This window comes from Thamnophis sirtalis, unplaced genomic scaffold (assembly GCF_051295495.1).
Source record: "Thamnophis sirtalis isolate CommonGarterSnake01/CBP01778 unplaced genomic scaffold, rThaSir2_p1.2 scaffold_10, whole genome shotgun sequence".
Lineage (NCBI taxonomy): Eukaryota > Metazoa > Chordata > Lepidosauria > Squamata > Natricidae > Thamnophis > Thamnophis sirtalis.
In genome coordinates this window covers 47,282,945-47,295,094 of record NW_028261390.1, presented here as the reverse complement: position 1 = coordinate 47,295,094, position 12,150 = coordinate 47,282,945, and the positions used below count along the sequence as shown (strand labels likewise).

The 12,150-nt window shown below is 36.9% G+C and overlaps 1 protein-coding gene across 4 annotated transcripts in view; it reads left to right on the top strand.

Annotated features, from left to right (window-relative positions):
- WWC2 (WW and C2 domain containing 2) overlaps nucleotides 1–12,150 on the top strand; it is a 157,267-nt gene that overhangs the window by 81,743 nt on the left and 63,374 nt on the right. For all 4 annotated transcript variants that reach the window (XM_087724547.1, XM_014051935.2, XM_014051934.2 and 1 more), the window contains 5 exons: nucleotides 41–117; nucleotides 2,332–2,411; nucleotides 7,021–7,150; nucleotides 8,045–8,191; nucleotides 9,509–9,582. In XM_087724547.1, coding sequence (XP_087580673.1) covers nucleotides 41–117; nucleotides 2,332–2,411; nucleotides 7,021–7,150; nucleotides 8,045–8,191; nucleotides 9,509–9,582 — 508 coding nt within the window. The remainder of the gene's footprint in view (nucleotides 1–40; nucleotides 118–2,331; nucleotides 2,412–7,020; nucleotides 7,151–8,044; nucleotides 8,192–9,508; nucleotides 9,583–12,150) is intronic.

The window sequence follows — 12,150 nt, the reverse complement described above, 5'->3', positions numbered from 1 at the left end:
AAATGATTCATTGTCTTTTTCCCCTTATTCCCCTAATAAGTTTTCTCAAGCTCCTCTTCCAGCACAAAGTATGATCCTGATATTCTGAAAGCAGAAATCTCCACTACAAGATTAAGGGTAAGGATGCTTTGAAATCTCCCAATAACTCAACTAAATTGTTTTCTAATAGTCTACATATACAAGCCTATATTTTTGTGGACATTTGTGGTGCTAATAATTTTTAAAGTAATATTTGCTTTAGGACTTGTTCACGATCAACATATGGAGATAAGTATTAAACCAAAGATATCTGCTTAAGGATTTATGTTTTGAAATGAACATTGTCTAGTGTGCCGATTTGGATTTTTTGTTCTTTTTATAGATTCTGTTTCCCTGCAAACTCCTTTCCTCTCCCCTGATCTTATTTGTGCTCTTTTTCTCTTAAGCTATCTCCCTATGGCTACATTGATGATAAGTCCTCTTTTGAATAAGAATAGCTTCCTTAGACACACAGGCATTGACAAGTTAACTTAGCAAGCGAATATGAATTTCATGGTAAATGATGTTATCCAAATAAAGATACATCTTTTAATCCAGCATATCTCTTATACCAGATGCTTGTCATGAACATTAGGACAATAGAATTCCTTGGTGTTCAGCAAATGCTAACAATGGTTTATTTACATGCGGTAGTGGTGCTGACTTTATTGAAACACAAGTTATGCCAGCGTTCAGAGCTGAACAGTGGTACACATATATGAAGAATTATTTTCAGACTATTTAATTATTTATGAATAGTTAATTTTCACAATATTAGTAAGCATTAACATATCCACAGTGGTAATAGTCTTTTTTCTGTAGAAATGAATTCTGACACTAATAGGCACATCTAGAGGCAGCGTTCATGTCCAATCTATGTATGTCTGGTGGAGAAAACACTGACCTATAAAAGCATTTATTTTGAAATGCTCATCATGTTTATTAGAACTTAATAAGAACATTAGTTATATATGTAGCTATCTGGTTTAGAATGGCTGACTGCTGGCTGCTGGTAAATGAATTAGAATGTGATAGAAATAGCAATAAAAAAATGCTGGACTACTGATTGACTAAATATTTAAATCTTTGAGATTACTAGTGTTTTAAGATACAATATGTTTAGTAGAATGTCTAAACCATAATGTACATATACAATATGTGGGACAGGATTCAAAATAGTTCCCTCGCAATTTTAGTACATACATCCAATCACATGATATGTACTTGTTGTTCTTCTTGGACCGCTTATTTTTTTCTCCATGTTGAAGCACATTTTTTTTTCCTATTTAAAGGATTTTCTCCTTTTTTTATTTAGAGTCAGTGGTTGCTGTCAGTCTTCTCTTATGTAAAAAAATCCTGCAGAGAGAAGAATAGTCCTGAAGATTTAGTTAAGAAGGGTTTATTTATTCATTTGAATGATTTATAAAGCTAACTGTCTCACAACAGTGACTTTGTGCAGTGTACAAAGATTAAAGCCACCATTACAGAATACAACCCTTCATTTCCTTTTTAAAACAACAACCCTCAAAACAACAACAACAAAACTGACTTCACCAGGGGAGCTCACCTACCCTCTTGGCCCAAACACCTGGGAAAACAGGTCTTCAGAGTATTACAAAAAAAGAAGAGGATTGGGGCACTGGTATCTTGGAAGGGAGGATGCTGTTCCACAGGGCAGGTATAGTTACAGAAAAGGAGTTAAAGCAGAGGTGTCTAACCTTGGCAACTTTTAAGAGTTGTGAATTTCAAATCCCAGAATTCTAGGATTTGAAGTTCACAAGTCTTAAAATTGCTAAGATTGGACACCCTGAGTTAAAGGGAAGAGCTTTCCTGCCCTATGATACCATCTATAGCTGTGGATCATTTTAACATTATAAATCAAGTCGAATCAAGTGTTGAATCAAGTCAGCAGGAACGTGAAAGAAAAACATTTTTTTCCACATAATATCATGTGGTAAAATCAGTTTTGCATGGTCTTACGTCAGTGGTGGGTTGCTCCTGGTTCGGCCCGGATCACGTGAACCCGGTATTGGCGGCGGCGGTAGGTTTTGCCCACCCACCCGGACACTTATGCACATGTGCAGAAGCGTTCAATACGCGTGCATGCACGAGCGAACCAGTAGTAAATGAAATTGAAACCCACAACTGTCTTACATGTATGGTGGTAGTATTTAAAAAACAGGAACAAGGACAATTTGAGACACCAGGTATTATTTATTGTTCATGTTTAAAGGTGCTAATTATTCTAAACTATTTTACATTATCTGCAATGTCATAAAAGCAATGTCTTAAACTTTTATTTTTACATGCAAGGTTAAAAAATTGAAGAGGGAACTCTTGCAGATGAAGCAAGAATTATTATATAAGGAGCAAGGCTATGAAACATTGCAACAGTGAGTATAAAAAAATAATTGAAATTGACTTAACTCATCCCATTAATTATAACTAAATCAAATAGAATAATTATTCTCTTGAAATAGGTGAGAAAAATCTACAACAAATTGCCTATAGAAAATCTAAGCATCTTTAGAATGCCCTGTTATTAAAAAAAAAAAAAAAAAAGCAGAAACCTGTTTAAAAGGTGTAAAAAGTGGAAGAATTGAATAGGTCCCTGTCTGCCACTTATGTGATGGAGAAAAGCAAAAAAGCAGTCAAAAATAGACAGGAGGAGCAGTATTGTAGGCTGGTTATTTGGCGCCATGCGCCCTTTAAGTATAATTAGACCTTTACTGAATATTTAACTGTCATGGAAAAGGACAAGCTTCAGTGAGAAGGTTGAAACAGAAGAAAGATGGGGCTGAAATAAATCAGAAATTGGAGAAATCCCGTGTTCTTTTTGCTCCACTGATCTTTGCATTCCCTAAGTGCCTGCTCACTCTACTTGTGTTTGGCAAAGTTTAGACAAGCATAATATGAATATCTATTTGAAGACTGCCTTGCCCAAAAGGAAAAGTCAATCATCTAAATTGGCTGGGTGGCAAATAAATAGCAGCTATATTAACTCCGATGGAATATTACAGAATACCCAGTGCAAAATAAATGTACTTAAAAGAAAGTTGAGCAGATTTCTTGCAAGTGGTCCTTTTTTATTTTAAAAAAATGGTTAAGAATTTAAATCTCCCTGTAATCCCCATTACTATACCAAATGATCTTAAAATATGAAATTAAATAGAATTAAAGTTTAAACAATTCCCAACCATAGAATAAAATTTAAATGAATGTTGGAGATAATAAAAAAATGCTGGTATATTTTATTCCCCATTTGCTTTTTCTTTTAAAGCAAAGGAAATATACCTAAAGCTTTAGAATTTCTGCTTCTATTAAAATTAAAGTTAGTCCAAAACACTGGTTGTGTTACATTAATGTAAAATGAAATGTTGTTTCAAAACCAACTTGCTTGCAAGTAATTTCATTAGGAAACCAAGCAAGTTTGGGAAACATTCAGCAGTGTACAACAAATAAACAATGAACATTTGTTATGAAAATTGTGGCTGTCAGTTTATGACTAGCACTAATTCTATTTATTGAAAACAGGGAGTCAGACTACATTTTATATTGGAAAGACCCTTTATTCATTTCTGCCATATCTGTTATAAAAGTAGTTGCAACTTAAAATGTAATACTTTGAAGCAATAACAAGCAAAAACTGCAGCATGCTGAAAAAGTTTTGATTCATATCACTTGTTTTTATGTGCAGTTAATCCAGGTTGGATGATAATGCAGCAAAAATCAAACACGATTAGGAAGTAAATACCCTGCTGTCAATAGCATATTTAAGTAGAATCCAGGTGTAGATCATGCTTAACATAATGTTAAATTCTGGTTTAGTGTTACAAGCTTTGGACTAGTGTCTTTTTCCTTCTTTTCTCTAGTTTGGGATAGGTAAACTAATCTCTACCATATATGTCATTTAACTGATAATGTTTTAATCTCCTGTTTACACAACAAATCGTCATCTCTGTTTCCTGTATTACAGTGCAAAGGCTCTTTTCTGTAATGAAATTTAACACGTCAAATTATGTGGATAATTTTGCTCTAAGCTAATTCCTGAGTATTTTTTTTTTAACTGGAAGCCCATAATAAAGTTAAAAAAAGATTTTATTTTCAGTGCAAAATCCTTTTTAAGATTATATGTAAGCACTTTCAAGTTTTAAACTATTTGTGAATCTTTTTCTTGGAAAATATAACTTGGTAAGTAAAAATGATAGATTATATTGGAAAAAATAAAACCATGGCATTCCTTCTTATAGAAGAAGGAGTAGCCGAGCCTGAGGGAAAAGTGAAAAGAGGGATCATCCTAAAATCACTATGTAGCCACAAATGAACTATGCCCAACTCCCGTTGGTTTACCCTCAGTCCACAGCTAAACAGCCATACTAGTCATAATGGATCTTTTCACAAAAATGGTTCACTTCATCCCTTGTAAAGGGTTGCTTACTGCCAAGGAAACAGCTCAACTCTTTTTGAATGACATCTATTGATATAAAGGCAAAGTCTCTAGAGTAGTCTTCACTAGAGGAAGTCAACTTGCTTCCAAATTTTTGAGGGCACTGTTCCCACTTTTGCATGTTCAGGTTATCTTGTCTTCATCCCACTACTCTGGAATGAATGGCAAGGCAGAGAAAACAAACCAACTCTCCAGCAATGTTTAAGATGTTACTGCAGCTACAGCCAAGATAACTGGTTGTCATTACTGCTGTTGCCAGAATTTTCATATAACTCTCTCCACATATCAATTGCTGTGACCCCCTTTCAAGCCTTGTATGGCACACATCCTACCAGAGAACTCAAAGTAGGAAGAGTCCATCCCAGAGTTGTGGATTTTTGCAAGAGCATCTGACTGCACAAACTCTGTTGAAACTGCAGCTAGAACAAGTTGAAGCAGGCATACAAGAAGCCTGCAGACATCCATTGACAGGAAGGGCCACTGAGAGCTGAAGAAGCCAAGTCTGGCTCTCTATCTATCTGAACAAGACCATCTAAGAAACTGGATGCTAAATTTCTGGGACCCTTCAAGGTCATCTAGCAGATCAGTCCTGAAGCATTTAATTGGCAGATATCACCCTCCATGAAAGTGCATCCAGTTTTTCCCACTGATCCTTGTTGGTCAAAGATAACCCCCCTAGCACCTTATGCTCCCAGGACCCACTCATCGTTTGTAATTGTGAAAGGAGAAAATGAATACCAAGTATAAGAAATCCAAGATTCTAGGCAAGTAGCAAAAGCACACAGTATATGATCCATTTTGAAAAGGTATTCAGAATCTCAATGAACTGGGACAATGCCAGGTATGTCTATGCCCCCAGATTTGATTCAGCATTTTCACCATTTTCTGACCAAGCTGCCAGCTTCACCATGTGAGGACTTTGTAGCTGAAAGGATTAACCAGCTTCAGTAGGCATATCCAGGGGAAGCAGAATGATGCCATGGAAAAAGGGGGAGACTATTTTTGAAGGGGAGGCTGGTGTCGGAAAAGGAATGACAGAACCAGGGGCAGGGGTAAAAAGAGGAATCCGCCTAGAAATCCTATATAGCCACAAATGAACTAAGTCTAACCCCCCCCCCCCTTTACTACCATTGACCCTTATCTAACTCTAACCAAGTGCTGAACATTAGTTGAGAAGATTCCTGTGTGTGGGCTTTTAGCAATAAATCAGTTAAATTGAACCTTCACATATGAACCTGGTCTTTCACACATAACATTCCTTTAGTGATGCTGTTTTCTTTTTATTATTTATTTTATTGAAGCACATAATTTTTTTTTATTGGACTGCTGTTTTTCTTGCTTAATTCCACTTTTAAAGATAGTTATTGAAGTTAATTTTTATCGGATCCCTCTTGGTGATGAATAGAGATATTTATTGTAAATTTTAAAAACCAATCTTTTAAAATTCCAAGTATTTTTGAAAATTGTGTCTCTGGGACCCAATTTTAAAACATCTATGGTGTAGATGCAGATGAATACTTTAAAATAATTGATCAGTAATATGTAAAACACTTTTTGCTTTTATCCTTTGAAGAAGATACGTTACACTAGAGATACTAAAGTCTAATCTACGCAGTAATACTAGCATTTAATTTTGGGAGGAGATCTTAGTTTAAGTTACTCAGTTTGATTTAGTATTTTGTGGGAAGCAGGCCAGGAAATGATAAGTTTAAAAAATCATAGATTACTATATGTGTTATAAATTGGTCTAACAAATTAAAAATCACATTACGGGGGTTATAATCATTTCTAATTTCAAAACCTCCATTTATCTATCTTACAATGTAGAATATATTTTAGGCAGATATAGATACAGGTGTATGTATGCATGTATGTATGTACATGGCTTCTTGTTTACCTGTAATATTTAAATGAAAATGGAATCTGATTCAGCTTTTTAGTCTACGGAAAGGTAAAAGTAGGAAAAGAAGATTGAACATTTACATTTGTTCATACTTCTCTGATACATTTTGACTTCATAATATTGTTTTAATTATAAAATATCAGGTAATTTAATACAAAGGAACCCTAAGAAGTCAAATCTATGAATAATAACAAATATTTTCTTCCTTTAAGGGGAAAAAAGTTGATACTGTACCTATATTGCAGCATAGGCATTTGACCAACTTAGTTAGATACACACTATGAACTTTATTAAACTTGTGCAATGCTATGTTATTTCCTCAGAAGCAAAATTCACTGGGATTAAAAAGGCTTTTTCTTAGAGAGCTACATATAAGAATGTAACTTTAATTTCTGGGTGATTTGAAGCTTTGTGCTGTCAGTTTGCCAAAGATCTCTATTCCCACCTATCTATTAGTAGGGATAGAATTTGGAAATATGGTATTACTAAGATTAAAGTACTTTCTGATGCTCCTATATTTTGATTGAAAGCAGTCGCTATTTATGGAAGGTAATATTAGAATTGCCTGTTTCCCTTTCCCTCAATAGGATATTCTTCTAAATGCCAGGAACAACACTTTTTTTAGAGTTATTATCAATGTACTATTTTACAGAATTGACCAAAAAATGTCTGGAGGCCAGAATGGATATGAGTTAAGTGAAGCCAAAGCTATTATGAATGAATTGAAGTCTATCCAAAAAGCTATAAGCTCTGGTGAAAAAGAAAAGCAAGATTTAATGAAGGTATTTATATCATTTTTGTTCAGCATTTGTAGTGGTGGTCTTTTGGGAATAAGGGTACATTAGGCCCTATGAACCATCATAATAAGTAAGAGAGGTAGTATTTAAGATCTTACTAAATTTGTATAAAAGAAAAAAAGAGAGAGATTAAGTTACAGAACTGGATCTTGGAAATGGGATATGTGTATTTTAGTATCTCCCATACATTTGATAGGGTAGGGGTATTTTGACTGTGTTGCTTTATTGAATACAGAGTTATGAGCAGATCTTTTTGCCTTGTAAAATGTTTGCTAATTGCCATTTTCATATCCAGGCTTTGGAAGCCATTACAAGTTAGTACTGACATAGCTAACTCAGTGGTGGGATCCTGCCGGTTTAACAACCGGTTTGGTGATTGTGTGTCACACACTTGTGCACTCCGTGTGCACACGTGCCTGACGCACACTCTCCGCATGTGTGCAGTTTTAAGAAAACTTACCTTCCGCATTACGGCTGGGGAGTAACATAGCTGAGGCGCAGCAATCTGTTCTGCTGCGCGAATCAGCTGAGAAGATATAGGTCAGTAAAGCGCACGGGTGGGTGGACCCATTTGATTGTTGGTTCACTCCCAGCTGATCGCCGGAGCTACCAGTTTGCCTGAATCTCCCTGGTGGAATCCCACTCCATGCTTAACTAAAGTTTCTCATCATGCCTTTTGAAATAACTTGTTTGAGAGACAGAGAGGAGAATTCACGCACCAAGTTGTCTTTCACAATAGATATGGTAAATGTTGATGAACAATTATAGGATATTCCTTTCTAAACTGTTCTGTCTTTCTCTTGCCTTCACATTTCTTGCTGTGTGTTATTGTATTTTTGTAACAACAAAGCTGCAATGATGTGATGTTGTTGTTCTCAGAGCCTTGCAAAGTTGAGAGAAAGATTCCTTCTTGGTCAAACTATTGCCCAATCAGAATCAGACTTGAGATGCAGCCTTGGACATTCCCAACAGTCTCTCTCCAAGCAAACTTTGGATGCAGGGTCTCAGACAGACATTTCTGGTGATGTATGTTTTTCCTATTATTTAAAGGTGGGGATAAAAAAAATAACCATGGAACACTCTTGAAAAGATCTAAGTCAAATGTTAGTCAATATCTCAAGAACATTGTAGAGAATGCCTTTCATATTTCACTCTCAAAAGGCACTCCTTTCTTTGCCCTGCAGAAATTCTACCAAGTGATAGGGATGGTGTCAGATTTTCTAGATAGGATATTTGGAATGTGGTTTATCTACAAATCGTACCCATGTCATTATCATTAATAAGCAGAACTAGAATAGAATTTTTTGGTTTGTAATTTTTTTCCTTGTGTTTTCTCAGACATAAATTTTATTCTAGAATATTAATTGTAATCCAAGTTGGTTTTAATTTGGCAAAGTAGATATAACAGTCATATTAAAAACTTGCATTTTTTTTCTTATTCGCAAGGAACTAAACCTTTACTATACTATGGAACACGTCATCATCTTCTATTATTTATTTTAAGTCAAGAATTTCATTGGACATCTTCCCTCCCCTTCAATGCCTTCTTCTCCCCTCCCCTTCTTGGCTTCCTGATATCCTAAATTTAGATTAACAATGTGAGATTCAGTCTAACCACATCTCCCTCTCCCCTCCATGTTTTGTTAGACCTTATTGGTATCACATTCCAAAAACATTTTAATTTAATCTGAAGTCATTTTTGAAGTGATCTAAAACATTATGTCAAATAGGTCTTATACAAAATGACATGTATTCATTGAATATTGATGTATATAAATATAAGTGAACCTTATTTATTTTTTCTCCAAAAACAATTATCAAACCCCAAAGTCCAATTTTAAAAAGTCCAATTTAGTCACTTTAAAATATCTCTCAGTGACTCGAATGATTGCCATAGGTTTATATTCACAAATGTTTTCCAAACTTTGGTCTATTTCTTAAGGTGGAGTCATAAAAGGCTCAGTGAATGATTGTACTAGGATTTTCTTAGAAGCAGCCCATACTTAAATGTGGTTTTTAACAATTTCAGTCTCATTGAAGTCCTCCTTTGAGCTTCATCGATCTCTTAAGTTCTGAGTTCAAAGTGCTAAGCAACAACTTGGGATTAAATGGAGGTTCAAAGTTGGCCTTAATAGAACTGTATCTTCTTCTATTAAAATATATCCTAAGATTATTTAGTAGTAATAAACATATATTCTTTTAGAAAACATTTGAATTAGCCATTGAGCTGACAAAACAGCAATTAGTGTTTTGAAATGTGTTTCTATTTATTTAGCTAAATAAATCGAATTATTTCATGTATTCTTAATGATATATGCTGTGAGATGGTGATTCTTTCAACAGGTCAGTGTAAAGAACACGGCCAATTTAGCTGAAAAGGTCAGATTGAGTCTTCAGTATGAAGAAGCTAAAAGAAGGTAAAGAAAGTGTTTATTTCTTTGTTACAATATACATTTTGTATCTCAGTCTATAAAGCCATGTAGCCAATATAATGCTTGCAGTGACATCTACTGGATGAATCTCTTGAAAACATAGTTTAATATTCTTATCAGGATCATTTATTTGTTTATATTGGATCATTTGTTTTTGTATATTGGACTATTAGTGAATACTCAGAGCTGTTTTGTTTCTACTAACAAAAGAATTGTAAGCAAAAGAATGTGAACCAAATTAAACAGCAAATTCAGGGAAACAGGTTATTACTAGCAGTTTCCTCACTTACAAAACAAACACTTTACACTTCAGAACTGCTTGTATGTTTAGGTGATAATAGGAAAATTAGGATATATAAACTAGTGGCTTTAAGAACATAATCTTAATTGTAATGACATAAAATGTAATCAGCAATCTTAAATTCAATACTGGAACCAAGATGCAAAATACATACTACATACTCAAAGGCAATGTCGGATCTGAATAAAGTGAGCTTTTCAACCTAAAAAGGAATCACAATTGTTTATCAGATGACATGGGAAATCCTTATTGATACCTACAGAAATTGCAAATGATGAAAAAACTGCTATTTGAAATATTAAAAAGCAACAAAAAATGTTACTAGAACTCATAATCGAATCTTCAATCATGCTTTCAGTGACTGTTTGAAGTTGCAATAGCACTGGACAAATGTGGTTTACCCCTGGTCCTTGGCCATCCCAGCACCCCTGCAGTTATGTGATCACAATCTGGGCATCTGGCAACCAGTTTGCACTTATGATCAATTGATGCACTCAATAAACACATGATTGCTATTTGCAACCTTCACTGCCATCCTCCTGAGAAAGTTAATTGGGGAGCTGGCAGGGAAGGTTGCAAATCACTAGGATAAACATCCTCTCCCACACACTCTGCTCTAGACACCTCTGTGTTCATGCCATACCCTTCTGTGCCCTCCCTGATTCACACTGCTTTCTCATACACCCTTCCCAATTCACTCTTGCTCAGTCTTCTCGACTCACTTTTATAAATAACTCAAAGGGGTGAACATGCATAATTCTCCTTCCTCCTTCTATTTTCCACACACAACAATCCCGTGAGGTGGGTTGGGCTGAGAGAGAGTGACTGGCCCAGAGTTACTCAGTCAGTTTACAGTCTCCTAGGATTTAGGCCAATCATAATAACAAATTGATTCTGCTTGTCACAAACCAGTTGCAAAGCCTCAAATGGTGATCATGTAAATGTGATCATGTGAATGTGTAAAATGCCTGCCAGTTGCAAAGTGCCTGAATATCAATCATGTAAACCGCAAGGGTGCCACATGAGTTTTCAATTTAAAGATTGGTTGTAAACTTGCTTTTTCAGTGCTGTCATAATTTTGAACAGTCACTACATGAAGCGTATCATTTACATTACAATAATATAAACCAGTGGTCCCCAACCCCCGGTCCGCGGACCGGTGCCGGGCCGTGGAGTACCTGGCACCGGGCCGCGCAGCGGCCGGGGGCCATGATCGCTGCAGCGGCCGGGGGCCATGCAACGGCCGACTCTTCACTCATGCAGCACCGTCGCTGGAGGGGGGGAGCTGCGCGGAAGCACAGGAGCAAGTGTGGCGAGGAGGAAGAATCCCCCGCTACTACACCACCTCCGCCCCCTCGCCGAGTCAGCCGTCCCCTCAGTGAACGCCTCCGCCTCTTTCTCCTTTCTCGCCTCAGTCGGCTCGCCTGGAAGCGAGGCGAGGAGGGGGCGGACCATGCACTGGAAGCGGAGCCCTTGGAGGCCCTGGCGGCTTCCCCGCCCGGCCTTGGCTTGTGAGATGGAACGGCGGGAGAGGTAGAGAGAGAGAGAGAGAGAGAACGTCGGGCAGCCGAGGGCGGGGGGGGGGTCTTTTGAGGGGAGATGGGGGGCAGCGCACGGTGGAAAAGCGGCGGTCTTGCCCACCCCTTCCCTGCCTCCCGCCCGCTCCAGTTGCCGCAGCCAGGGGTGGGGGCTCGGTGCCTGAAGTCTCTTGCCTCTCTTCCAAAATTTCGCCAACGGGCATCGGTGAAGCGCGCTCTTTCTCTTCCTCACAAAACACATTTCCTTTCCCCCCATGCGTAGTTATTGGCGATATGGACTCTTGGAGGCTGCGCTCCCGGGTCGCGTTTCCTTTTTGCAGCCCACGAGAATGCCTGGTTCTGAGCCTCAAAAAACGAGAGTTCTCTTAAGGCTGCAAAAAAGGAATATACTTTGGTCCTTGAAGCGCTTTTCCTGTTATTTGGACATTATATATATACGTACGTACATACGTACGGTATGTATATATGCATGTATGTATGTATGTATGTATGTATGTATGTATGTATGTATATATATATATATATGTATGTATGTATATATGTCTGTAGTCCATAATATAGTGATGATTTTAAAAAAAATTAGTTGAGCACATGGAATCTTTTTTCTTTTAGTATATTTTGGAGGTGGGGGCCCACTTTGTTATTTAAGATAGTATCTCCTTTTATATATGGTAGTGAAGATACCTAATACTCCTACCCCCTATTTCCCCCAGG